General features: G+C 38.4%; 3 protein-coding genes across 9 annotated transcripts in view; 1 reads left to right on the top strand and 2 right to left on the bottom strand.

Annotated features, from left to right (window-relative positions):
- Positions 1-6,089, top strand: part of LOC126914652 (transcriptional activator cubitus interruptus) — a 146,258-nt gene extending 140,169 nt beyond the window's left edge. For all 3 annotated transcript variants that reach the window (XM_050718851.1, XM_050718852.1, XM_050718853.1), the window contains 7 exons: positions 240-494; positions 834-998; positions 1,081-1,245; positions 1,423-1,845; positions 2,072-2,608; positions 2,708-2,965; positions 3,195-6,089. In XM_050718851.1, coding sequence (XP_050574808.1) covers positions 240-494; positions 834-998; positions 1,081-1,245; positions 1,423-1,845; positions 2,072-2,608; positions 2,708-2,965; positions 3,195-4,661 — 3,270 coding nt within the window. In that variant the 3' untranslated portion in view covers positions 4,662-6,089. The remainder of the gene's footprint in view (positions 1-239; positions 495-833; positions 999-1,080; positions 1,246-1,422; positions 1,846-2,071; positions 2,609-2,707; positions 2,966-3,194) is intronic.
- A 101-nt stretch (positions 6,090-6,190) lies between these two features.
- Positions 6,191-20,730, bottom strand: LOC126914649 (flagellar attachment zone protein 1-like). 5 transcript variants are annotated; one of them, XM_050718832.1, is made up of 16 exons: positions 19,467-19,633; positions 17,333-17,610; positions 17,105-17,206; positions 13,911-14,756; positions 13,143-13,536; positions 12,327-12,679; positions 11,033-11,464; positions 10,467-10,640; positions 10,158-10,364; positions 9,560-9,811; positions 9,190-9,476; positions 8,862-8,964; positions 8,528-8,716; positions 8,116-8,440; positions 7,400-7,920; positions 6,191-6,822 (listed from the first exon to the last, which is right to left on the bottom strand). In XM_050718832.1, exons 2-16 carry the CDS (start codon positions 17,510-17,512, stop codon positions 6,727-6,729), a joined length of 4,461 nt encoding a protein of 1,486 aa, XP_050574789.1. In that variant the 5' UTR covers positions 17,513-17,610; positions 19,467-19,633; the 3' UTR covers positions 6,191-6,726. The 5 variants fall into 5 exon arrangements, with proteins under 5 accessions (XP_050574789.1, XP_050574788.1, XP_050574787.1 ...); XM_050718831.1 differs by lacking the exon at positions 19,467-19,633 and adding an exon at positions 20,620-20,730 and having other exon boundaries at positions 7,400-8,440; XM_050718830.1 differs by having other exon boundaries at positions 7,400-8,440; positions 19,467-19,646.
- A 1,122-nt stretch (positions 20,731-21,852) lies between these two features.
- LOC126914809 (uncharacterized) lies at positions 21,853-25,342 on the bottom strand. Its single transcript, XM_050719234.1, has 9 exons — positions 25,214-25,342; positions 24,978-25,130; positions 24,313-24,444; positions 24,017-24,223; positions 23,353-23,568; positions 22,838-23,011; positions 22,525-22,724; positions 22,199-22,464; positions 21,853-22,109 (listed from the first exon to the last, which is right to left on the bottom strand). Exons 1-9 carry the CDS (start codon positions 25,340-25,342, stop codon positions 21,946-21,948), a joined length of 1,641 nt encoding a protein of 546 aa, XP_050575191.1. The 3' UTR covers positions 21,853-21,945.
- Between the last annotated feature and the right edge of the window lie 864 nt (positions 25,343-26,206).

The following is a 26,206-nucleotide window of genomic DNA, read 5'->3' as shown; positions in this document are numbered from 1 at the left end:
CTTATATTGGTTGGGGAGTACCGGAAAGTTTGAATTCGATTCCGATTGACGATTGGGGATATTGTTTTGTCCGGAGCTCATTTACCTTTAAATCTCGTACATCAAAACGGCGTTGATACTCCGAGGCAAAACAACAACATGAGTCACTCGCCATTCGAATCGTCCTATTACCCATGTGCTGCTATAGATACGTAATTCAGAGGGATTGGTAATCGAAGAGATTGACGATCGGTTTACAGAGCACGGAGTCCTGCAGAAAAGCGTCAGAATCGTCGACCAGGTCGGTGACGGCCGAGGCGGACACGTCTTCGAGGAGAGCTTCTACGAAGGTAAAAAGGGAGCCTGCGACGACGACGACGAACGCTGCCACGACCACAGCACCACCTACCCATCCTCAAGGACTTAGCCCTAGCGAAGATCTTCGAGATGAGCCTGGAGATTTTATCGAAACGAACTGTCACTGGAGAGACTGTGGTCTTGAGTTTCCTACTCAGGTGAGAATTTTAATAACGCTTTTTGAATTGTAAAATTTAATTGGCTTCTTAATATATACAAGTTTCTAAATTTTTACGTAATTTTGCTTTTATTCCTATCGTTATTTTAATCCAATGTGATTGTAAGCTTGTAACATAAATTCGTCTTGCTTTTATATTTATTACGTAAACGAAAAGAGGAGACGCAATATATATAGGTACAACTTAATATTATATAATAGTGTGTTAGTGTGTCCTAGTATGTTAATTTATTTAGTAGAAGAATCAATCTAAAAGTTAATTTAATAGTTCTATATTTTGGTTCTTAAAATTAATGCTTTACATTTTTATCACTTACAGGATGATCTTGTGAAGCACATCAACAATGACCATATACATGCGAACAAGAAGAGCTTCGTTTGTGGTTGGGAGGAGTGCTCGAGGGAGGAAAAGCCATTTAAGGCTCAATACATGTTGGTGGTGCACATGAGAAGGCACACCGGTGAAAAACCTCATAAGTGTACTGTGAGTACATGAAACTTTGAATGAAGATTCGCAACGTACTAGTTAAATATTTATATTTATGCTATAATTTGTGTAATTACAGTTCGAGGGATGTTTCAAAGCATATTCGCGCCTGGAGAACTTGAAGACGCATCTGAGATCCCATACCGGAGAAAAACCATATACTTGTGAATATCCTGGTTGCAGCAAGGCATTTAGTAATGCTAGCGATCGCGCGAAACACCAAAACAGGACTCATTCCAACGAGGTAATTATTAAATATAAAATCAACCCTTTCTTAATTGGCGGGATACTTAACTATAGAAGTTAAGATTAAATACTCCAAAATTAAGCAATCTCTAATTTAAATTAGTTTAACTAAATATACCAATTAAGACTTAAGTCCAAAATTTAAAAGCATGATCTTTAACACCGTAATTTCCAGAAACCATACGTTTGCAAGGCGCCAGGTTGCACGAAAAGGTACACCGATCCATCATCTCTGAGAAAACACGTGAAAACTGTGCACGGCGCAGAATTCTACGCTAATAAGAAGCACAAAGGAGGCGGTGGAGATGGCGGAGGCAGTGACGAAGCTGGTGCAGGTGGCCATAGTCCTAGCAGAAGCGAAGATCTCCATCCGAAGACACCTAGTTTGTCAAGTCCAAGTGTGAAATCTGAAAGTGAAGCGAATAGTCCACCTAGTATGATGCAGCAACAAGGTAGCCCATTAGTTGGTGGTTGCAATGACGAAGTTGCTGGTGTCAGTGCATTGACTGGTGATGGCGTTGCCTTGGCTGAGGAACCTTGGAACGAGGAACCCGATGACTTGGACATCGCTGATCTGCCAGTTGCTCTACGTGCCATGGTGAGTTGTATACTTTTATGAGCTTAGCAATATTCTTGATAATATAAGACGGTTGTATAATTATAAATCATACATGAGAAATATTTGATTATCATAATAGACAGAGATGCGAAATATGTAGAAGACGATTTCAGTAACAACCATAAGCTACATGTTCGTTCTACGTTTGCAATAACAAATCTAAATTACTCAATCTAAAATGATCAATTTCTGATTAATCCAACAGGTTGGCGGAATGGAATCGCAGCAACAGCAACAACCTCCTCCTCCTGCTTCGAGGAATCGTCTGAAAGGCAGACTGAACGCAAAGGGCATGCCGAGCTTGCCAGTAAGCGTGTCCGGTATGAGGGGAACACGTGGTATGGGTCCTCAGGGTAACATTGGCGACCTGAACAGGAGGATCACTGACCTGAAAATGGAGGGTGGCGGTCCCGCCCGCCAAACGAGTCTTTCTGACCTGCAACTCAGGCTGCAACCTCTCAATGAGCCACGAAGGGACAGCAACAGTACTGTGAGCACCTATTACGGTAGCATGAAGTCCACGGACTTTGGTAGTAGAAGAAGCAGCCAGGCTAGCGGGGTCAGCGCTGTCAGAATGGGTCAAACTGGTCCTGGAAGCTTCTACGATCCCATCAGTCCAGGAACATCACGAAGAAGCAGTCAAATGAGTACCACTTCCGGTAGAATGAACCCACCGAGTCACCTTCAAGGACCATACTCGACGAGCAATCTTGTCGTTCAGACGCAAAATATGTCTCTTCAGGTTGGTAGATGAATATTTTTTCTCGTTTCTCATTACGTTTGTTTTGTTTGGATTAATAATGTGCGTGGAACATTTAATGTAACGTAACGATGAACTTAGGGTATCCAGGGTATGCCAGGAGATTGGAACGGTCCAAGCGGCCATTGTACGCAACCATCCGGTGATCGTCGCATGTCAGAACCCACCAGGGGTCACCAGACCCAAAGAAATTCACCGCCTGTACCACCTAGACCAAGGTCTGCTCAACTTCCAGAACATCATCCTAATCAGGAAGTCATTCTGGATGAGGTTGGAGAAGGTGAAATGGTGGAGAATAAGCTGGTCATTCCTGATGAAATGATGCAGTACTTGAATCAAGTAAGTGTTTTCTTAAAGCATCTTATACGTAGTCAGTTCTATAAAGCAGCGTTCGCTTAAGCTTCAATGAATCGGATGATCGTGTTGTAACAAGTGTATCGTGAAACAAGTAGCGATTTTATTCCAGAAATACTTTCCAATTGAATTTTGAGGGAAACAACTTATAACGATAAACAATTTGTTATAAATTAATGAATCAATGTATTTACTAATCTATTTTTTTCCGCAGGTTCAAGCAGGAGGAACTCAGGTGAATTGCCGCAGCAGTCCCTTACCAATTTGCCAGTCCCCAATTTGCACAAATCCCTTGCACTACCAACGTCAAATACAGCCTACTTGCAACTACAACCAGTCTCACCAACAAACCTGCTACCCGCCACCACAACCAGCTCAACCAACATGCACGAACTATCAGAATACCTCTCCATCTCCTTACAACCAATGTCCTAGCTCTAGACCTCCTCAACCTAATTCACAATACTGTCCTCCACCCACTTATCCATCTCAACCGAACGGCGGGCAAGTGCTCAGTCCAGCAGCGGGTCAAGTCATGTCACCAGGATCTCATTACGCTCCCAGTCACATCAGCGATCAGCCTCTAACTTCACCAGCAGCTGGTGCCCTAGCGCCTCAGCATCCTCCTCAAAATCTTCCTCAAAACTCTGCTCAGTTAACTAGGAACTGTCCCCAAAACCACATGCACCATGGCTACTACCCAAGTTACAATTGTCAGGCACAAATGAACGCGAACTGTACCGGAAATCCAACCAGCCAAGTGAACCACCACACAAATTCCGTTTGTGCTCCACCGAATCACAGCTCTATGAACCAACAACAGTGCGTGCAGATGCGTTCAGCTGGCAATTGTCCACAATTGTCTCCTCACTGCACTCAACAGCCAGCTATATCTAATCAGACAACTGTGAGCCATGCTAATCCGCAGTGTGGTCAAGTAGCCAATCAATGTACCAGGCTAATGGTGACACCTAATGGCCAAGTGTCAAATATTCACCCTGTTCAGCAGAGCACGGTGCCCAACCAATGTGCTCAGATGTCGCCACACTGTTCTCAGCTGAACATCAACAACCAAGCTAAACCAATCACCAACATAACCAGTCTCCAGGGCTGTCAACAACAAACACCACAGCAAAATACACCTTGCCTGCAAATGGTCAATTGCGCTCATCCCAATGGCGGCCATAGATCAGTGAACGATTCTACTTTACCGAAGAGGACGTCTCCACAGTTGTGCACTGCTCAGCAGACTAATTGCAGGATACAACAGCAGCAACATACTTGTACACACAATTGTGCTCGAACCAATCCTCCAAATCATCAACAGTACAATTGTAATTGTCAATGGGGTTACGGCGGAGATCAATGTTACCACGAGCAAAGCGGTGCTGCTATACCAGAGATTCAATGCAGAGACATCAGTCAATCTCAACAAGGATCTCCTATGAAGCCTCCTCAAGGAATGAGACAAGATTCGTACAGAAGGACACTGGAGTATGTGCAGCAGTGCAGAAACTGGTCTGGAAACGCACAGACCCACGAAACAAATGTCTCTAGTTCTACTCACCCCATGTCGCTGCCACAGCCATTGCCATCAAGTGCCAATATGGTGGTCAACGACATGACTTCGTCTCTGAGTTCGTTGCTCGAGGAGAACAGATACTTACAGATGATTCAGTGAATATTGTAATCGCGATATGAATATATAAATATAGATATATATTTTCTATCGTAATCTTTTTTGATACTATCTTTTAAGAAGAATGTTGGAACGAAGAAATAATTCATCGAGATGGAACTTTTTGTATTTTTGATAAAGACCGAAGGCTTTTTCTTATTCTTTGTGTAGAAACGAGCGCATTTCGTAATTGTTAAGCGCCCAGTCGACGATCGCTTAAATTAATTGTTAATTAGAATTGTAGATCGTTACCTCGAAAGATGGATGACGTTCCCGGTGATTAAGAAATGATCGCAGTCGAAGTGATACGTATTACGAGAGAGTTCAAATGTGTTTTCTACTAAGCTGCGTTGTTTATAGGGTATAGTATGTATTTTGTACAAAAATTGACGGAACCTCGGGGTGCCTTACAGAGCCAAGCTAAATGGAATCACGGAGTAATTTATTATTTTTGGAGGATTGTATTTAAGACGTTTAACGTCTAAAATTCTGTCAAGCGAAATTTATAGGATTATCAAAGCACTACGCTTATGCGCGAGATCTCCGTTGGATCGAGCTTCTGTTTGTCGCACAAAATTTTACGCGTGTGAATATCGACACCGCGCCAGTGATTGCGAGATACTTTTCGAGAACATACTTGTAACCGTATTTTTGTACGATCAGTCTTTTCAAAGCGTGCCAACATACCGTTCTTATCGTGTCATCGTAATTTTATCTTCTTAACATTAACGGCGAATGATAAACGACGTACATGGTGACTTTATAAAAATATATTTTCTATGCGATGGTGCGACCTGCTAATGAGATTAATCGGTCGAGATGAAAAAATAGACAGCCAATACTAGGATATAACGATGTGTAGATAAATCATACTAATGTAAAAGATTATTAATCAACGCTCATGGACAACGTGCATGATACAATTAGACAATCATTTCGTTAAAATGTGTCGAATGTATGTACTGATGGACGAACGAGTGGTTCTATGCGTGTGTCTTTCATAAGAATCATTGTAAAAAAAAAGAAGCGCAAGACAACTGAAAAAACATTTCTAGATTATATATATTTGGTCTTTTGATCGACCGAAATGATCATAATAGAATCCCCCTAATTTTATAAAATGTATCATCGTCGAGTGCCTTTCATCGTTGTGTCGGTCGATGAGAAATTAAAGAGTACGTTGAACAGTTGAGAACTTAACGTACCTAGAGCTGTTTTCTTTTTCTTCTTTCCTTTTGTTATACAAATGATTTTGTACTAATTTTATTATATCTACGAAAGGCGAGGAGTCTTGTGAATATTATACATATCTTATCGTATACATATAGCGTAGTGATTCAAATATGTGAATGGAAGGAATATGACAAGAGTTTTACATCCTGAGAATTGTTAATTATTTTAAAATAAATCATATCGATCCCATCAACGAAATATTTTCGTTAGAATTGCTTCTAATAATTTTACCTGTCTCGTTTAATATTTAGAAAACAATACTTACAGAAGACATACGAAATAGATGAATAACAGATATCTGGCTTTTTCAAGGAATCTTTATTTATACAGCGAAATTAGTAGGTACAATTTGTAGAAGGTACAAAACAGGAACGGATTCCAGAATGATCACATACAGAATCTCGGTTAGGAACAACGAGATGTTATTTACATCGATAAATTCATGGTATATTGATAATAAAAATATTGGAGCATGAAAAAAGAGAAAAAGAAAGTTTAGTAGAAATATTCGTATCGATAGCTTTGAATCACAATGATATGTTTCAAAGTCTTTCCTTAAATTACGAAGACAAAGTACATTTCTTACGTAGATTTAATTATTAGACAAGACGACACGTTTTGTTCGTGAAAAATACGTATCTTTTTTTTTTTTTAAATATATAGGATGAGCCCAAAAAGATAAAATCATCCTAAAATTATATAATTCCTCTTGGAAACGAGAGCCGACACGAGCCGACGTTTTTCGAGACGAGACTCAAACAAGCGTGTTCTTCACGTTTCTGTGCACGACAGAAATAAACGCGACGTAAACGAACGATTAAAAATTGTAGGCGTCTCAAGACGTGTTATCGGGTGGTGGTTCGTTAGGAACGCCACTCGAGTCGGGCTTCTCGGTATTTTTGGCGTCCTCGGTGGTCGATGATTCAGGTACCTGAACAATAACACAGTCATCAAATACGTCGTTCTGTAACTTATTATTAAATATATCATATCAGCAAGCATACTATTATCGAGTATTTAGTATGTGAATGGTAAAAATAGAATATCAGACGTAAAAGGCAGTAGAATACTTCAATTTGCTAAATTGTTACTTAATATACCGATATGTATTATTGAAATTATTAAGATACGCTAAGACGAAGAAGTAACGACAATAAAAAGTTTAGAAAATGGATTGTATAAACGAAATATTTAGTATTCGGTGAATAAAATTCAAAACAACGGACTAAAAAAATAAGGATAAGGAAAAATTGTTCTTAAAAGAAGACAATAAATTTGAAGTAAAGAACCTGCTACTGTCAGACTGCGATGACATTGCACGTAAATATCAAACCCACGACCACTTTTAATAGAATGTTACACACGAAACCCACCAATGAATTACCGTCTCGTGAACTCAAAGACTACACGACACGTGCCAAAAACTTGGAACCACGTATTCCATTCACTAGCAAACACAGGAAGCTCACAAGCTAAAATATCTTCTACAATATATGAAACATCCATACCTGACGAGGTAGATCCGACAAAGTAGTCCTTAACCTTCGACTAGGAAGGACATCAGGCATGGGAGGAGGAACAGGCGGTTCCCCATAGACTTCATGAAGCTCCTCTAACCTAGTACTCAACGCAGAACCTCTTCTATTGGTCGCGTTCATCTTATTCATCAACCATTTCGCCTGCTCTTCCAACCTTTTCAACCTATCTTCCCTGGCAGCTAAAGCTTCTTCCGGTGTCCTATTCTTTGCACCAGAAACCTTGTCTTCCTGTTTCCCAGATCCACCAGCTTCTGCCGAACTCGCGTCTCGTTTTCCAATTTCACCTGGTGAACTCGACGAAGCTGTTTCTGTCGTGGCAAACTCTTTGACAGTCTCTATGCTTGACGAAGAGCCCACAGAAACGTTATCCGAATCGACGACGCTTTCCATTGGTTTGGTGGGTCGCTTTTCCTTAGAGCTCACCGCGTCCTCGCTTGTCGGCGTGTCGAAAGACGAGGAAACTTGTCCGTTTGACAACGACGCGCCGAAAACTGGAGCAAAAAATCGATTAGATGGACCGACGATCAAGGGATCGCTGAATTGGACGTTTTTCACGATCGAAGGTGCCACGCTGGACGGAGGAAAGGGCCCGATAGAGAATACAGGCTGTGTGTTGACTACACTGGTTGCACTAGGTACATAGGATGTGGACAATTTTGAGGAATCTTCGTTCTTTTCTTTCTCACCGTCCGTATTCGTCGTGCTTCGAGCATCTTCCATTGCGATTGACGACGATCCACTGTGAGTTTGTACTGGAGCATTAAGACTGATAGCTTTGTTGACAACTTTCACGATGACTCCTTCAGGCTCTGGAAGACTTGTAGACCAAGATTCGATGGTTGGTACCATATGATCACCCTTCATGTCTTCTGTCACATTTTCATCATTTTCAGCTTCGAAGGTTGCTGACGTCACGTTTATACTGCTCTCGATTCCTATGAGATTCTGGATGACGTTTGTCAGAGCCTGGTCCAGGGGATTTAGCGATTCTTGTGGACTTCCTGGGATCAACTATCGAAGGAGAGAAGTCTTGAGTACTTTGTGATTGTTAGTGAGTTTGGATTTAACAGAAAATGTATCGAATGGTTGTTAACTTACTGGTGACTCGTTTGTGGATTCAGCATTTAGAGTTATCTCTGCGATTTCAGTCTCGTCTAGCTCTGCTTCTGTTTCTGGAGTAGGCGTTCGTTGCTCAAGTGTCGCTGAGGAACCTGTCTTTGGCTCAGATAGCTCGGTGTCAGTCGGTTGCTCTGATTCTGTATCTGGTGTTGGTGCTCGAGGACTCTCCTAAAGATGTATTTTTCGTTATATGTATATCGTACATTTTTGTTATATAAAATTTCAGTATTTGATCGGATATCTAATATATTTGTATGATATAGAAAATTGCAAGATTCTAGTAGACGTTAAAGATAATTGGATTATTAGTAACCTTTCGCGGTCTTCTGCGTGGACCTAATCTAATTCTTCCTTCCACGGCGTTGTCTTCTTCGTCGGTATCGTCCCCTCGTTCATCGCTGAACCCACTTTCCGCACTGTATCGAAGAATTAATAAGATTTCACCGATATGAAGATTATAATCGGAAACTTATATTCTTATTCTATATTAGACGTGTAAATTAGTTGCAGGCATTCGTAGACTGAAATATTTTGCTATCTTACAACAATTCCAAAGAAACCACATCTATAATTTCGCTTAACGTCGTCGAACGATAGAAATTACTTTAATGAATTACATTCATATTGTTTCTGTAAATTACCTATTGTTGAAAGAATCATGAGAAGCCAGAGCTTTTCTGGCTGCAAACTCTCTTCTCAAACTTCTCCACTCTAATTCCGTGTTCGTGTTCTTCTGTCTAGCTGATTCCCATTTCTCGCGGCAGTATTCCAATTCCTGTTTCAATTCCTGTAACATTTTTCGTTTCTGCTGCAACTCGTATCGAAGAATCTTCTCGTGCGTGTGCAACTGATGATGTTGTGCTTGCATTCGATCGACTATTGTCCAGGTTTTGCTTAATTCCGCCGACACCGTCGATAATCGCTTTTCCTAGAGACGTATGCGAGAATTAATTTAAACAACTGTTTTGTAAGACAATAGGGAGAAGGAATGGTGAGATTCTTATTTCTTACCTGTTCACCGAGTTTGCATTCTAAATGGACGTTCAACTGTTTCATTCGATTCATCTCCTTCTCCAAGTGTTTCTTTTCTAATATTAATTCTTTCAGACGAATATACGTTTTGCTGACTGAAATCACCAATCTGGGACCAGCTGGAGTATCGACTGACTTGTAACAGATATTGGGATCCGAAGAGGATGCCGCTGAAGCAGACGGAGCACATTCTGCGTGACAGCTCAGCAACTCCAACAAGACACGCCAAACCTGAGACAAACAATATCTCATCATTAGATCGCGAATCTTTATGCGAGTTTACATTTTTATGAATATATCTACCCTGAATATCTTACGTATTTTCTATTTTTTCTATTTTTACATCATAATCATATTTAATCCTTTCGAAACAGATTTTTCTTCGAAAAATACGACAATATAATAATATGAATCATAATATATTCAAATTTGAAAAAAATGGATCAAATATAATTTACCAAACGAGATGTACAGTTAGGTTACATCTCAGTGATGCGAGGAGGATTCTAACGATCCTGTGAAAAGATTAAATTGCTCGTAAATATTTGAAAGAGGAAATGAAATTTGTAATCCTTACTTTAGGTAGATTGTGAGCTATGTCTTCTTGTTGTAAATCATCTTCCTTTTTCTCTGCTTCGACCTCGGTTCCGTTCTCTCCGTCAGCGCGTTTCTGGGACGGTTTGCTGCCCTCGACTTGCTCGATTAAATCGAGAAGAAGCTTGGGAAGCGCGGCGGCCTCTGTGCCTTCCTCTCTCGCCATGTTGCAGATCAGGTCGTGATTCTCCTGTTAAAATCGCATCGTACGATGCTCGTGAACCAAAATCCACAACAAGTATGGACAAAAGCGTGGACAGTTTTAGGAAAACATATCATAATTCTCCAATACCTGAAGTAACTGAGTCAATCGATCGAGATCCATGTCGGCAGAGGTAGCACCTAATAGCATCTGCGTAAACAGGCTATTAATCAGAGACATCTGATTTTGAAGATCTCTGCAGTCCGCTTTGGTGAGTCCCAACTGCGACTCCAGATTTGATATTTCCGTATCCTGCGTGTCGATCTGTCCCAAACACACAGAGAAAACTACATCTGAAACGTGCGTTCTATCACAAGCAAAGGCATATTTCGAATATTGTTCTAGGATATCACATTTTCCATTCAATTATTCGAATAACAGAAAGTTAATAATGACTGCCCTATAAAAAAAAAATTAAAAAAAAAAAATTAGGGATGACTTTCTACCACATGGAAACTCACTGCCCAAGTGTTTTTTACTTTAAAAATTCCTGCATCACCAAATTTAGTTTCATTCAACTTTAAGAAAATTCGCTTTTTGCAAAAGATGTTCCTAATACTTAACGTAATGGACTTTGCATCATGCTATTACAGGCGTACCGATTTATAAACTTAAATGATTTATGAAATAAATTAGATAACTTATAGACTTAATACCTTCTCGTCAGCCTTCTTTAGATCCTCCTCCAAGCACTCGCACTTTTTCAACGAGTGATCCAATCTGACCCTGGTTTCAGCTAACTCTCTCACTGCCGTCTCCTTCAGTTCGTTCAGCACTTTCAGCCTCTCATTGTAGAGGCTCTTCAAGCTATTGATATTCTCCAGCTGACGTTCGCACTCCAGGCCAATGTCGTCCTTCTGTTCTAAGAAGCTTCTGTCCCCAAGTTGCAGCAGAATCTCTGCTAGATGGTCCTTCAGATCGTTGGCAGCACGTTCCCTGAAGTAAACGGCCTCTCGTGACCGGTTGGTTATATCCGACAAGCAACGGATGCGGTACCGATGCTGATCCGGTTCAGTCTCCAAATGGTATCGCAGATCGTCCACCTTATCCATTTGAATGCGAATGTCGTTCCTCAGCTCGTCGGATATCTGATGCGAGAAAGCGAAATTTTACAATTTAGATCATTTCCCGATATTTGTAGAGGTAAGTTTGGAACTTTTCGATAATTACGAAAGCCAAGCTTGTATTATTAATTGCGAAAGTTTATTAACAAGGGAAGTTTCAGAAATGATTTTGAAAATACGTACTTTGTCAATAATTATAGGAATGAAATTCGATTTATAAGTTTCTGGAGATTTAAGGAAGATAAAAGTTTCGAAAATAATTTGCCGAATAATATTTCGATATTTATGGGACCGCAAATTTTGGCGTTCGATGTTGAGACAAGTTGCAGAAATAATTTCGGAGATATTTTGCCAATATTTATGAGGGTAAAATATGGATCATAAACTTGAGCGTTACATAAACTCGACGTAAACAGAAAATTTCGGAAGCAGTTTTAGAGTTAAGTTTTCGATGTTCGCAGTGAAGTTTGGTTCGTAGAACGAACTTTTTATTTTCTTTAAAACGTTAAAAATAACGCTAGAGGACAAAACTATGGAAATTTCGAAACCTCCAATTAGTAGAAATCTTCGACTGACCATTTTTATCAATAAAGGCCGTTTTAAAATTAGTTGATCGTGGGAATCTAAGCGTTTAGCTACTCTGTAGGTTAAACTGTCTCTTTGTTCCATTCTGTTTCGTTCTGTTTGCTTGCCTCCACGAGAAGTTTGTTTTTAAAGCGAAAGGTGTAAACTTGCCGGCACGTGCTTTCTGTCTTAACTAGATTTCAAAACAACTTACAAAGGACCGATTTCAAGCGACCGACTTTGTTCCAATTTTAATCAGCATAGAACCCTTCATTTTCTATGCGATACTCTATTATAAATAAAATACAAAAGAAAAGTTTACCTTTAAAATACTCGTTAGTCGTTGAGCTTCAAGACGTTGCGCGGCCAATTCGTGTTCGCTTGCTTTCTGATCTTTCTCTCTACACTTCTTCAATCTGTCATTTGCCGCGTTTGTTTGAGCTTGTTCATCTTTCTGCGCGGACCTTAAAAGATCCAACATCCTCGACGTTTCCGAATGAGCCTCCTTTTCCGCGTCTAATTCTCGTCTAAGCCGCTCCATTTCCGACGAAACTGCTGCTATTGCTCTTTGCCTTGCCTCCCTCTTCATGATCAATTCCTTTTTGAAATCTTCGATGTTCGTCGTGCGATCGACAGGTGGACTTTCTTGCGGATCGTCTATCGATTCGATTGGACCTGTTTGAAGTAAAGCGATCGAATGATAGTTCAAACAATCGTAACACATTCAGTTTTCCTTCGTCTCATTATCAAGGGAATTTTTATGTCTTAAGAGCAATCGGGGCAAAGTTTATCAATCTATTATTATTTTGAATACAAAAGCACACGAATGTTTATTTAAAATTCTCTATTGTGTATTTATTTCTGAAAAAATTATTGTTGGAACATAGTGCATCATATGTCTGTTTAAAAATATAAGAATGTATTTCTATTATCAATAATTAGCGAAAATGATGTTTCCGCACGACCTAAACAAAATTTTATCCTTTGGAAGGGTTAATTGCGAAAATATAATGATTCCTCTTACATCTATTTTACCATATTCCTAAGTCATATCTACTTTGTACAAAAAAAAAGTTTTATCCTTGCCAACATCGTAGTTGATATTAATTATAGTTTTAATCTCACTAGCTGAACGTACCAACGTCTTCCTTCAGATCGTCATCATCCTCGCCCTTTCTCTCAGTCTTGATAGTCTCCTTCAGTCTTTGAATCTCGTCCAAAGCGTCCTCGAGAGCCTTTATCTGCTTCTTCTTATCGGATATCTCTTCCGACAGCTGTGCTTTTAATTCCGAAGACCTCTGGCTCTCGATATTTATGATTTCCTCCTTTTCCAGCAACGACTTCTGCAGATCTTGCTCGAGACTAGATATCTTCGCTTCGGCAGTGCCCTTTAACACGTTAAAGTTATCGATTTCCTTCAACAATCTCTCCGTTTCCTTTGTAGCGACGTCGAACTTTGTCATTAAATTTTCGTATTCTTGTCTGCGCTCTTCCAACCTCGATTCCACTTCCTCGTGTTGCGTTTTTGCTTCCTATAAAATAATAATCGCTCTTATTTTCGATAAATTCTATAAATAAAAAGCTGAATTATAGAAGAAAGGCTACGAAGACTATATCTTCTAAATGGAAGAGTTTAATGGAGAGCGAGAACATTAAATGAAGAATGAGAACATCAAGCAGAGAACGAGAACATCAATTGGAGAATGATTCATTCAGAAAATTATAAAATGTATAGTTCGTTTTAATTTTTCGATTTAATTATTTACTCGTTGCATTTCTGCATGATTACGGTTTCTAGAAATATACTACAAAAATGAGATAAAATATTTTGACAAGTATTTTAAATAAATTAAAATTTAAAAATTTGGTCGGGTCTCCAAAAATGAAGAAACACGAGCAAACTCACCTTGTAAGCATTCGTCAGCTTCTTCACTATCGCTTTCTCCTCCGTCAGCTCTTTCACCAGCCTCTCGTTCTCACATTGATACTCTGATCGCTCAGTCATCAGTCTTTCGACTTCCTCCAACAACCTCGTCACTTCTTTCTTATCTACACCCTGTTCCACTTCATTCTCTAATCTACCTTCTCTCGCTTCAACCTTCGATTTCTTTAAATGCAAATTTGAACGATCACCATCGTTCCACTTGGAGCTTCTAACATCTTCCTCAACGTACGCGACGCTTACTCTAGAAACAGTCTTTGTTCGAGCCTCGTCCACTTGCGTTTTAAATTCGTGTTCAGGTACTTCGATGCTATTTGGAAGCCTATCACACAGATCATCGATTGTCTGTCGACAATTCGAGTCTTGAATCTCCTTTGAATCACAGATACTCGTAGAACTTTGTCTTTCATCTTCTCTATCGAATCCTCGAGTCTTCACCACCGTCTCCAGCCTTTCTATCCTCGAACGAATCTTCCTTAAGAGGCTTTCCAATCTGTCGATCCTAATCTCCATCCTACGCCTTTCATCTTCATCTTCGTCATCTCTTTCCTCGTCCATCGTCAGTCTCTTCCTCAAAGCTTCGTCCAGCGCTTCTGACGAAACCACTCGTCTTCTCAGTTCTCTTTCTCTCGATAACTCCATGTACAGTGCCTCCAAATTGGCTAAAGTCGCCGTGTTCGCGGAAGCCAGCTGCTGATTGGCCATAGCAAGCTGCGAGATCACCTCCATAGCCTTTTGGTTCTGCTGAGAGAACGAAGGGCTATGTTCCTCGGCCGTCTGCCAACCTGTCATCTGCGTGGCGTACGTCAACTGCAATATAAATAAGTGGACTAATTTCAGAGACGTTAATTGAACCGAGCCGATCGACGATCGGAATTCTGGTTCAAGGAATGGTTACGCGGACCAGCCTGTTGCTTTCTTTGCATTGCGTTCTACAGACTTGCGTCACGATATTACGTCCGTTTCAATGATAAACGAAGGGAAAGATAGGAACGACAGAAACTAGGAATTAGATAAATTTAGGTAAATTAGGCAAATCTTGAACGCGTGAACAGTTATCTTAAAGGTATGATAAATGTTAAAGATTATTCCACTGAATATCTAAGCTTACTAATACGATATATAATTGATTGCTTAAGTATCTTTGTGATTGTTGCGAAATACGTACATACTCGCGTTAAACGTCTCATAACTTCTATGTACATTCTCAAATCTGTTTCAAACTTTTCCAGCGCAATGATGATAATCAATGTGCCTGGTTATAAAACCACTGACATTTCGTAAATATCAAAATGCCCGGCAGCCACTGTAACCCTAGTTCAAACGCTATTAATCATTTCCTTTAAATCCTCTGCAAAACGAATACTCGATACCAATAAATCTTGGCGATCAAGAGGAGCAACAGATTCTACGCTGTGGAAGAACTTACGCGTAAACAGTAGCAGCGGATGCCAAGAGAATTCGGTTATATATTCTTAGCCTTTCTTGAGTCTGATTAAAATTCCGCAGCTCCTTGAGGTCCGCGTATCCATGCAATCGTTACAAAAAAGACTGTTCTTACGACGGATCGTCGACGAGCTTCTGCAAGCTCGATCCACGTCGAACGATCTACGAGAATGTACTGGCACGAAGCTTAGGACGTTCGCCGAAGAAGCTCGAGACACGAGGGGCACGTGATCGCGATCGATGCCTGCGAACTCGACGCGCTACGGTGGCCGTGACTCAGCGTGTTCTCCCGAAATCATGAGGAGCCACGAGCTTTTTGGAGACTCGCCAGATTTCCCACGAAACAAAAGAGTGCGCCTGGGAAAATCTCTTGCCGACATCTACGTCGGTGATGAACTCTGAACAAAAGCTTTCGCGTTTTTCTATTGCGTTTTCCGATTATTCGGAACGTGTACGCTATTGGCGAATGTTCGAATTGTCTGTGTGTTTAGAATTTCGCTAATTTCGAGAATATTTTGAACGTTATAGAACTGTATAGTTTAGAAGGAGAATTTCAAAGGAGATTTCGAAAATTTCGGAGAATTTCGAACAGAAAGTTAACTTTGGATTTTGCTAGCATGAAGATGATTTTAAACATTGATCATCGAAAGCAAAGTAATTTGACGAAGTCAAAATGAAAGTACACTGCTGATCGGATGTTTGAAATTATTACGTGATTCGTAGAATTCACAGTTTAAAAGAGGAAGTTGATTTAGGACTTTGTTAGTTTAGAGAAGTCTTTAAACGTTAGATTTATTATCTCGAAGTGACGGCAGATCTGCCAAAGCAATGAAAATGATCAATTCGTAATTTTTCATAGGTTTATGTGTATTTTTTCATGTATCTTTCATTTCAATTTCTTTGGTACAGGCTTTACATTTCATTCGTCGGTAGTTCCAATGTCAATAAGAAAATTGGCCGACGAATCAGTGAAGATACTTTTGAAACGCTTCGGCTTTAATTCTCGAGATGCGACCAAGATCGGGGAATTTTGTTTCTAGGAATATTTGCAAAATGATCTGAGTGGGCCTATAGCCTGGTTTTATTGGTGTTTTTAATAGGAACTGATGTAAGAAGTATTACTGTATCTGAAAGATCTTCTTTCACGTCGAGACAATCGGAACCTGTGAATCATGCTGCCGAAGATGAAAGTTGAGTCATAAAAAGAAGTACTGGAAATAAAAGAAATACGAGACGTAAAGGTGGTGTGCACATTTCTCCATTGAACTGCCCTTTCGAATTCACAAATGGAAAATCACAAGTTCGTTCGACCAAGTATCTCCCTTAATATTACATTTGCAACCAAGAATATTCATATACGTACGTGTATATCGATTATTCAGTCTTCCAAAGAATGAATTAGGTGATCTATTAGAAAATTAGTCAGCTGAAAATGCACGAACAACCATTGTCTCCACCCTGGACAAATTCCAAATTTCTTTTGTACTTCTCTTTTAATTCTACTCTGACGCAAATGGGATTCTCCTAAGTATCTTATTTATGAACTTGTTTACGTTCTACTTTCTACTTACGATATCTATCTTCCGTTGGGTTCTGGGATTTCCGGTGCACCGAATCCGCAAAGATTCATCACGGACGACGGTATATTTTCGCGAGTCAACTGTCTACAGCTATTCTGTTTAACTGCAGCCTAAGATAAAAACTTCGCTTACCAAAGTTTCTCGTCGTGGGGATCGCAAGTTCGACAAACTCGGTGCTGATGGTCTTTGACTGGAACGTTCTTCGCCTCTGAAGGTCGTGTAAGGACTTGGACCCTGCAAAATTCCACGGAATTAAAATAAAATCCGATATATAACAGTGTTTAAAGCATTTTCTCGTGGCTTGTCTCGTCTCGACGTTCCTCGGAAGCTAACACGATAAATATTCGTTTTATATTTAACCTGCGATCGAGGTTCTTCACCCACGTCGAACGCGCTGGTCCTCGTCCTTTGTCGTATATTTTCGTTCGCGTATTCCGGACAGCAGGATTCCTCCGTCCCGTAGACAAACGTCTCCTCGCTTTGTCTCCTCAAAGCTGCCGACGAGAACGGTGCGCTGCTACTACTGCCAGCCGCACCCATACTGTACTTATTCTACTAGCAAACGCTAATCTCTTCGTTGACGTCGTGATTTACAAGAGCTTCGTTTGATCTGTTTCGAAATAGAAGCTGCGAGGTGTCTGGAAGCATATTTCAAATCATACAAATCAAATCATACAAAGGTTTGTACATTTTATTAATTGTAGTCTTATCTTCGTTTATTAATTCTATTGGAGTTTATCAAACCATTCTATGATTTTTCAGTCTTTATTATTTTAGGATCTTTGAATGACAGGATGTAGTTTATAGAGTTTTAAGTCGATAGAATCCTAAATATTATTTGCCGTAGAATTTCTTCATTATTTTCTCGATGTCCTTCGGCGGTTCTAATTGTTGAGAATTCTGGATTTTCGCGAAAGAGGGATTTTACTTGTTCAGTCCACGATTCTGTAATTTTCCAAATGAGAATTTTTTAATGCTTCTCTTTACTGTTTCCGATAACTTTTTTAGTTAATAACTCTAAATTTTGACATTCTGTTTCTGTGAAAGCTGTTTCCAATAAAAATTTCTAAACTATCACGAAATTGAGGTATGAATATTACCTGAATACACGCAAGACCTCATTATTATCATTTACTATAAATGACGCTAATTTTCCGATAACGTTATCAGTTTTACTCCCCGTGGAGTTACGAAACAGGAGAACTATATGAGGATAAACGATTCTATTCTTTTAGTTGCCACTAATATACCAACTCTCGATTAGCTCCGTAGAGTGAGCGAGTTGGCACAGAAGAAAAAAGTCAGACCGGGTCAGCTCGTATTTTTAGAAGACATATCTGTCTAGATCTTTTATTTTAAAATCTACCGTTAGTCTTCCTTGACAAAACGAGCAATAACGAACCACGAAAAGAAGGAAATTTGTAAAAATGTAGTTGTTTCGAATAAAAACAAATGAATCGGAGAATGGAATTTCTCTCTTGTTTCTTTCGATGCTTGAGATTCCATTTTTTCCTTCCTGCTGGAGATCAAAGCTACTTCTTTTACGGCAGCGAATCCTCGAACAAGCTTTATGACTCGCGTGCCGCCGAGTCTTTTCTCGCGATACGAGGCGCGATGTAAATATGACTTAAATATAACTCGATCCACGATCGAAAAGCGCCGCGCATTTCCCAACGGAACTAACGAAAACAAAGAGGCAACCAATCTAATTTTTTCAACTTTCCACCATTACACAGCTACTAGCTTATAATATACTACAATAAATATGTTACACGCAGATTATTGTAATTAAAGAGATGCGCAATGAAAACGTATACGAATATACAAATAGACACGAACATAACAAACGAAGAACAGAAACGAGGAACCAACTGCGCCAATCCAATTCTTCAAACCTTCCAATATTAACGCTTGAGCTAATAAAACAACTCAATAGTACTATTATTAAACAAATTTGCTCTGACCACATCAAATATGCAACTCATCGGAAAACTTGCTCTTAAAATCAGAAGGAAGCCAAGCAATGTCCACTTTGTTCAAAATGTTATCATATTTCTCAAATTATTCGATTCTGCCAAGAAATTAGTAGGAGAAAGAGAACAAATCACAGACAATCCGGTGCAATTGCCGCAGAAACGATCAACAGAGACAGAACACGGGTCGAAACAAACGTGAACACGAGTCGCAAGTCCGATGCCATAAATACATCATAAATAGATGTACGGAGCGGTTCGGCACGCGATCCAAATATAGATCCATAAGAACGGTCCGACGTACCTCTTCCAATCTATCGAGTATAATTTAAAAACGTCCACGCGTTTACATGGTACAATCACGAGGGAGTGTTGCGCGAAAATCAAAGGAAATTGCGAAACGTGAAATAGTATCGAGAGGAAATTCAAATGGCGGACGCGAGACGAACATGTCACTCGGTTGTAGTTTCCGCAAATCGGACGATTTTTAGGATGATTTAGGTTGTCACGAGTGGACTCACCGGTGGTCATCCGAATCGTGGATGGTTCGCAGGGTTCGATTTCCTTAGGGTCAACGGCGACACTTGACTACCGTCGCCGCTTGCGGCCAGCGACTCACTTCTCTAAAAATACTGTTTCGAAAGACCGCGTGCGCGAGAACGTCCAAACGTTCGCTTCGGTTGTCGCGCACGCGCGATTGCCACTTCCGTGTGACGCTAGTCTTCTGATCTAGAAAGCTTTAGCTTCAGTAAACTTCCTGGATCTCTGCTGTGATCGGTTTTTTGGCCCGAGGAACGCCATTAAATTCGCTTAGATGGCCCATCTGGTCTCGAAAAACGGTGTTTCGTGGAAATGAGGTATTTGTTAAGATAGGTTTTTGTATTCTATTTTTTTTTCTTTTTCAGTGAGACGGAAGTGTGGGTTTCGGAAGTGGCTGTTGCTTTCTTGTTGATATATTTAATTGGTTGTTCAAACTTTTACCAGTTTGGTAGCTGTTAATGTACCGTTTACGATGAGCGGAAAAATCGGTACATAGTTGCTTTTTAGTAGAGATTCGTTCTTCGTGGATATATGCTTTAATAAGACCGATAAGAATTTTGTAAGTAGTGGTAGTTTTCTTATTGATATGTTAACGTTTCCAAAATTGTTAGTAATTGCGCATTGATATATTAATAGCAACGATTCGTCGTTAAAAGTATACTTTGATAATTATGTGAAGTTTCAATTATGTACCGCAATATATCAAATATTAATATAAGTATCGACTTTTTATCGTTTAGTGTTGAAACCCGTGAAGAGAAATTGTCTACTAGATTAGGAATATCTACTAGAAATTATGTCGTTCTGTTTACGTTAAAATTATTTGTAGTCGCTTATTAATACATTGTTAATAAATATCTATATTTATGTAAAGATCTCTGTAATTTAATGTTCACACCAGTGAACAAAAGTTATCGATATTATATTATAAATTACATCATCTTAAACATCCAGAAAACCACATAAACAATTATTATTCAATATTTTGCTTACTTCAATTCCTGTGTGACGTCGATAATCGTTTATGTAAACAGCTGTCGAAGAAATAAACAAAATAATGAAGCCAAACAAAATTATTTTTGATTTTACTGAAAATACGGAAATGCGTATTACAATAAGCTTGGTGGCACTTACGTTTGGCGAATTTCCTGGCGTCGTAAATCCACTGAAAGTCCCATGACGACCGTACGAGAGCGGAGTCGAAGGAGAAACTCGAAGATACGAAAACGTGTTGAACCTAACAATAGCGCCGCTCCTATTCTATATTTAGTCAGTTTTTCAAACGTTTCGACGTAGAGGTACACGTGCTCGCGGACAGAAGCGCCTCAACTTCCTGCACATTTTCCTGTCACATTAGCGTTGAGATATTGTAAAAAAAGTCACGCTGCAAATAATCCTGAAATATATTAAACTCGTTTCATTGGCAATTGCAACGAAAACATTAGCGTTAGAAAATTACGAAATAGAGTACTAGCTTCGAATTGTTATCTTGTCTAACTCTACGCATGTTTATCGTTTTTTTTCTTTCTAATAAGCGTTTTATCTAAAAATAGTTTGAAGTACGATACATTGAAAAGTAATGCGAATACATAAGAACGTTTTCAAGGTGAATTATAAAGATTTGTGTTTAAGTAATACAGTTTCGTTAGAACAGATTTATTATATAAAGTATAATACAAAACATTACAGAAAGTAGATGTAGTCTTTTACTTAATTTGATATGAATGTAACAATTAATGACGATCATCCTCAGGATTAAATGTTTTATTATTTACATCGATAGCGCCAGCTAAATCATTGCTTGAAGCAAGACAAATTAAGACGACAACGATGATAGATATCGCAAGAGTGATCTCGCTGTTGAGAATCCATTCGATTTTGTACGTTAATACCTGCAACATGTATTTACGGCTGTGATTCATTTGTAATACGGCTGTGATGCGTTTGTTTTCTTATAATATAGGGGCTTTTCTCTCGTGTGTTGGTGTTAATCCACTGAAAAATATTTTGGGAATTCGTTTATGTACCTTATGGTATAATATATATATATATATAAGATTTGAAATTCATTGAAGAATAACTTTAAGAATTCTCCTACTTAACTTATAATATGATACGCGAAATTTTTAATTTCGTATTTAAAAATCACTGAGAAATAATCCGTAAGAATTCGTTTATACAGAACATACCACTATACCACTATTGTATACCACCTATTCTTATCACCAAGAATTATTTTTGATGATATTAGTTTTTTGAACCATTTTTGAATCTTTAAATCATTCGATTTATACCTCAAACACCTTTTAATATTATCAAGAACAAGCGAGATATTGCAGGTAGTAAAGTTAGGTGGACCACCTCGTGAAAATTTGAGACTAAGAAATTTTGAACTTGAAGTTTAACACTTGAAATTCAGCAATTGAAGGATTCGCATGTTAATTAATATAAAAACAGTCATTACTTGATAACAGCAAATTTCGTATTTCTACCCTTAATCAGAATCGCAGACAAACCACTCTTCATCGCTTCGCTCATTGTGCACTGGTTCTCCGCGTAATTATCAATCATCTGATACATCTCATCCGACACTTTCAAGTCACATTCACATTGAAGCGCCCATTCTGTAAAATGACAAATCAATAAAATGAAAATTCATACAATATCGTTGTCAATATACGTACGTATAATAAACATTACTCATATACCGTACCATTTACATTACCGTTATCAAACCTCTTGTTCGAGCTACACGTTTTTGACATGTTCAAATGACAGTCACAACAGCATTTGGAAGAATCTCCGGTTATCAAGGAATCCAGCTCTTTCACGATTTTCTTATCGTCATAGACAATGTTTTTTCCGTCTTCCGATTTGTCCTCGACACCGTTAGGCTGTTCGATCTTACAGTTGACTGTGCATATTTCATCTCCCCGTTGGTTTGTTGTGCCCGTGGCCTCTTTCGTTACGTAAGAATCGCTGGAATTATTAAATAACACGCTACTGGATTTGCAATCTGCGGTTCAACCCTTTCTTTACCATTGTTCCTCGCGATCCTTGTTAATCGGTGCCTCCGATATCAAAATTTCCTTATCGAACTGAGGCTGTCCCTCTTCTACGGATAAAGTAATTTCAAAATTTTTCTCGTTCTCATTCAGTTCTTTTTTCACAGAGAATCCATCGTCTTTGAAATATTTGACAGTTACGCGTTCTTCGTTGTCCTCTGCTTCGCACAAATTCTACGAAAATTATTATTTTATATGTATAATTATTTTCTGATTCTATCGTTAAGAATTTTTCATATTAATTTCTCGTAATTTTGTAACAATATTTTGTGTGAAATAAATATTACCGATACTCGAGGAACTTTCTCCATCTCATTTACGTTCGTCGTTGATCCATCGTTGCACTCTTTAAGTTCAGAAGATTGATTCAACATTGAGACTTCCAGAATAGGGACAGGTTTGTCACCTGTCTCGTCGCGCATCGGCGGTAAGTTTTTTGGTTTTACTTTTTGTACGATGATCTGAATCGATAATAACCATTATTTGTTTACTTTAATAAGAAGATGAATGAAAGTGTTGCTCGCAAATGTTTTAGTTGTATTAACTGCACCAATAATTTAACATTCTCCACTTGATAGAACTCTACACGGTTTATCACTTAATCTGTTTTACATTCTAATGAAGAAAAAATGAGATTAATGGCGCCAGTCATTAGCCAGACGCCAGGCGTCGCGTTATTCGATATTATATTATACTTGTGTGTTTAATTGCTTTAACATATTATTTTCGATTAATTGATTCGGAATAGAAGCAACGAAAAAATGAATACAAAGTAAAAAAGGATTAAGTATTAGATTAACACCTCTTGCCCCGTTTTATCCAGGATCCTCACGGTTCCTCTCAGATTTAAGCACTTGAACATATCCGCGACGAAACTCTCATAAGCCTGCAACCTCCTTGTCAACACTGCCTGTGCCATTCTTTCACTTTTTACAGCCGCTTCCGTTAACTCCAAATCGCGTGTCAGACGGCCCATCCTTGCTACTAGCTGCTCATTATGCAACATCAGAAACTGAACCTGGTAATGTCGAAACATTGTTCTGACGATTGCGATTCCATTAACTTAGCTTCGAGAATCGAAACCTTGTCAAAATTTCAATTTCCTATATCTAATTGTTTCAGTATTTCTAGCTATATAACTCTCAGGGTATATTTGTTGAATTTCCAACGAAACTAAACCTCGAGACGCATTATATTTTGATGAAATTACGTACCAAGTATAGGTAATAAAAGAAAAATGCTAAATCGGTGAATTTAAGAAATGAACGTTCAAAATACGATCATTGTTAATGATACGAATTTAACAGAATAAAAATACCAAATAAAAGAATTTGAGAAACGAAGGTTTAAAGTGTAATCAATGCCTTGTCCTATTTCTCTTGAATAACGGGAATTTAACGAAATAAAAATACTAAATGGAAAGATGTCAGAAACAAAGGTATAAACAATAACCATTGTTGTCTCACCCTATTTGTTGTAAATGACACCGATTTCGAACAGAATCGACACGTTCTCTGGCCGTGTTCGGCGAACGACCGACACGTTCGATGAGATTCGACGAAGTTGTCGATCGATTTGCTAGATCTAAGTATTTTCCCCACGTTGCTTGTTGTCGGTGACACGATCAATGGCGGATGACCATCATGCGCGTCATGAACGTTGTCGACGCCACGCTGAAAATTCCGTTCGATTCTTAGCAATGGAATGCGTCTCCACCAACCGAGCGGAAATTGCAAATTTGCTATTGCAGCGTGCGACTTACATCCGACGTATTTGAGTTTCGATCGATGGCACGAAGATTCGGGATGACGATGAAACGGAAATATGAGCTGGTACCCAGGATTTCTATTTCTTTGCTCACGTAAACGAACTGGTAATCGACGTTTGGCAATGCCTGCGTAGAATTTTAAATAAAATCAGCAAAAATGGAGAACTGATAAGATTATTAATTATTAGGGTGGTATTAATAACATGTAAATTACAAGGATTTAATCAATTTAAAGGTTTAGTAAATTAACGATTATTAAGATAGCAATGTTTATTAAATCAAAAGTAAGTAAGGATAAGTCGAAAGTTTATTTGTTAATAAAATTATCTTTATCAAAATATGGATATTAAGGATAATTTGGAATAATTTCTCAAGATTTCTAGCGAGTTACCATACCTTTGCATTTTCCAATTAGTAGACTATGGATATTTACATATTTATAAGAAATTTAAATGTATAAAAATGTACAGTTGCACACAATGTGCATAAATATACAAGAAATAAATTTAGAAGTCGAAACAAAAATTTGAATTTGCATAAATATCCGCGAAACCTACTAATTAATATGGATGTAAATAAATCCTTATTTTTAAAATTATGTTGAAGTAATGAGAATTATTGAATTTCTACCAGTATGCTTATTTGCAATATTTAATAACCTCTCGATGAAAAGTATGTAAAAACATGATACTGCGATTGGTCAAGGTCGCCGTCTTAGGTGATAGAATAATGTATTCAAAGGTAAGGTATTGTTGTAGATTACTCCATCCTCTTGGAAAAATTCCAATCCAATCACGTGTTGACGTATGAATCTTAAAAATTTGATTACCGTAATAATGTACTATGTAGCGAGAAATTAATTGCCCGTGCAAACGATCGATAAACCTTCACTCACTCTATCTTGTATCGTGTAATATACGACTATATCCTCGTCAGTTCTATATTTCGTTTTTAATTTATTAAACTGAACTCCATTGATATACTGACAGTGAAACGTGCCACGTACACAGCAATACATTTTCATGAATATTTACGACAGAAAGACAGAAGAAGAGATTAACAGATCGCTTTGGAAACAGTTGAATTGAAAATGTACTCATTACTTCGTAAGAGATGATCAAACCATCATTGAGGTGGGAAAATAACAAACAAAAGAATTGCGGTCTAGTTAATTGACGTTGTAATTTAAATTAATAATAAATATAAATTCAATTCAGTGAATAGATATTTAGAAATAGATTTTATATTCTGTATCTTGTTAAAATAGATACAATGTAAAAAAATTTTTTATACATATCGTATAATCGTAATTTATATCATGGTCAATTAGAAAGAATAAGACAGACAGCAACTGCCATCTGGCTGCGAAGTACGAGTAGTCGTCAAAATTTACATCATAAACGAGATAAAGCGTATCTGATATATCATTTTTCATTACGTGAAATCTAAAATAAGCTTGGAAAGGTCATCAGTTTTGTTATGTTCCCTATAATTTGTAATTATAAATTTATAGATTATATTTAACGTAACTGTCGCAGATGATAAATTTAATAAACGTAAAAGAATCTGTTGCTAGATTTATGGAATAAGGGATGTTGCGTTATGGATAGTATATTTTGATGCACAAGTAGCTTTTCCACGTTTGATTTCAGTTCTAACCATTGGTAGCGTTGGCATCTCTTTCTATGCTGAATTGATAACGTTGGAAATGATAGGAAAGTGGTAATATGGTTCTCAAGTTCTGAGATCATGCAGCAAAAATACATTGAGTTTTAGATCTATGATATATTTTATCTGTGCTCATGAGGGAGGGATTAATAAACTTATTACATGCAAATTATTCTCTAAATGCAATCTGCTGCGTTATTAATTATAAATAAACATATAT

This window comes from Bombus affinis, chromosome 3 (genome assembly GCF_024516045.1).
Source record: "Bombus affinis isolate iyBomAffi1 chromosome 3, iyBomAffi1.2, whole genome shotgun sequence".
NCBI lineage: Eukaryota > Metazoa > Arthropoda > Insecta > Hymenoptera > Apidae > Bombus > Bombus affinis.
Note: the sequence above shows the minus strand (reverse complement) of the source record. Positions and strands in the feature narration are given on the sequence as shown.

Coding starts and splice junctions, on each gene's coding strand:
- LOC126914649 (XM_050718831.1), bottom strand. CDS start 17,512: ATGGGTGCGGCTGGCAGTAGTAGCAGCGCACCGTTCTCGTCGGCAGCT. Junction 10,641..11,032: donor TAAAGAAGGCTGACGAGAAG/GTATTAAGTCTA, acceptor TGTTTGGGACAG/ATCGACACGCAGGATACGGA. Junction 10,365..10,466: donor GATTGACTCAGTTACTTCAG/GTATTGGAGAAT, acceptor CGATTTTAACAG/GAGAATCACGACCTGATCTG.
- LOC126914809 (XM_050719234.1), bottom strand. CDS start 25,342: ATGAAAATGTATTGCTGTGTACGTGGCACGTTTCACTGTCAGTATATC. Junction 25,131..25,213: donor ATTACACGATACAAGATAGA/GTGAGTGAAGGT, acceptor CAAATTTTTAAG/ATTCATACGTCAACACGTGA. Junction 23,569..24,016: donor TGTCATTTACAACAAATAGG/GTGAGACAACAA, acceptor CGACATTACCAG/GTTCAGTTTCTGATGTTGCA.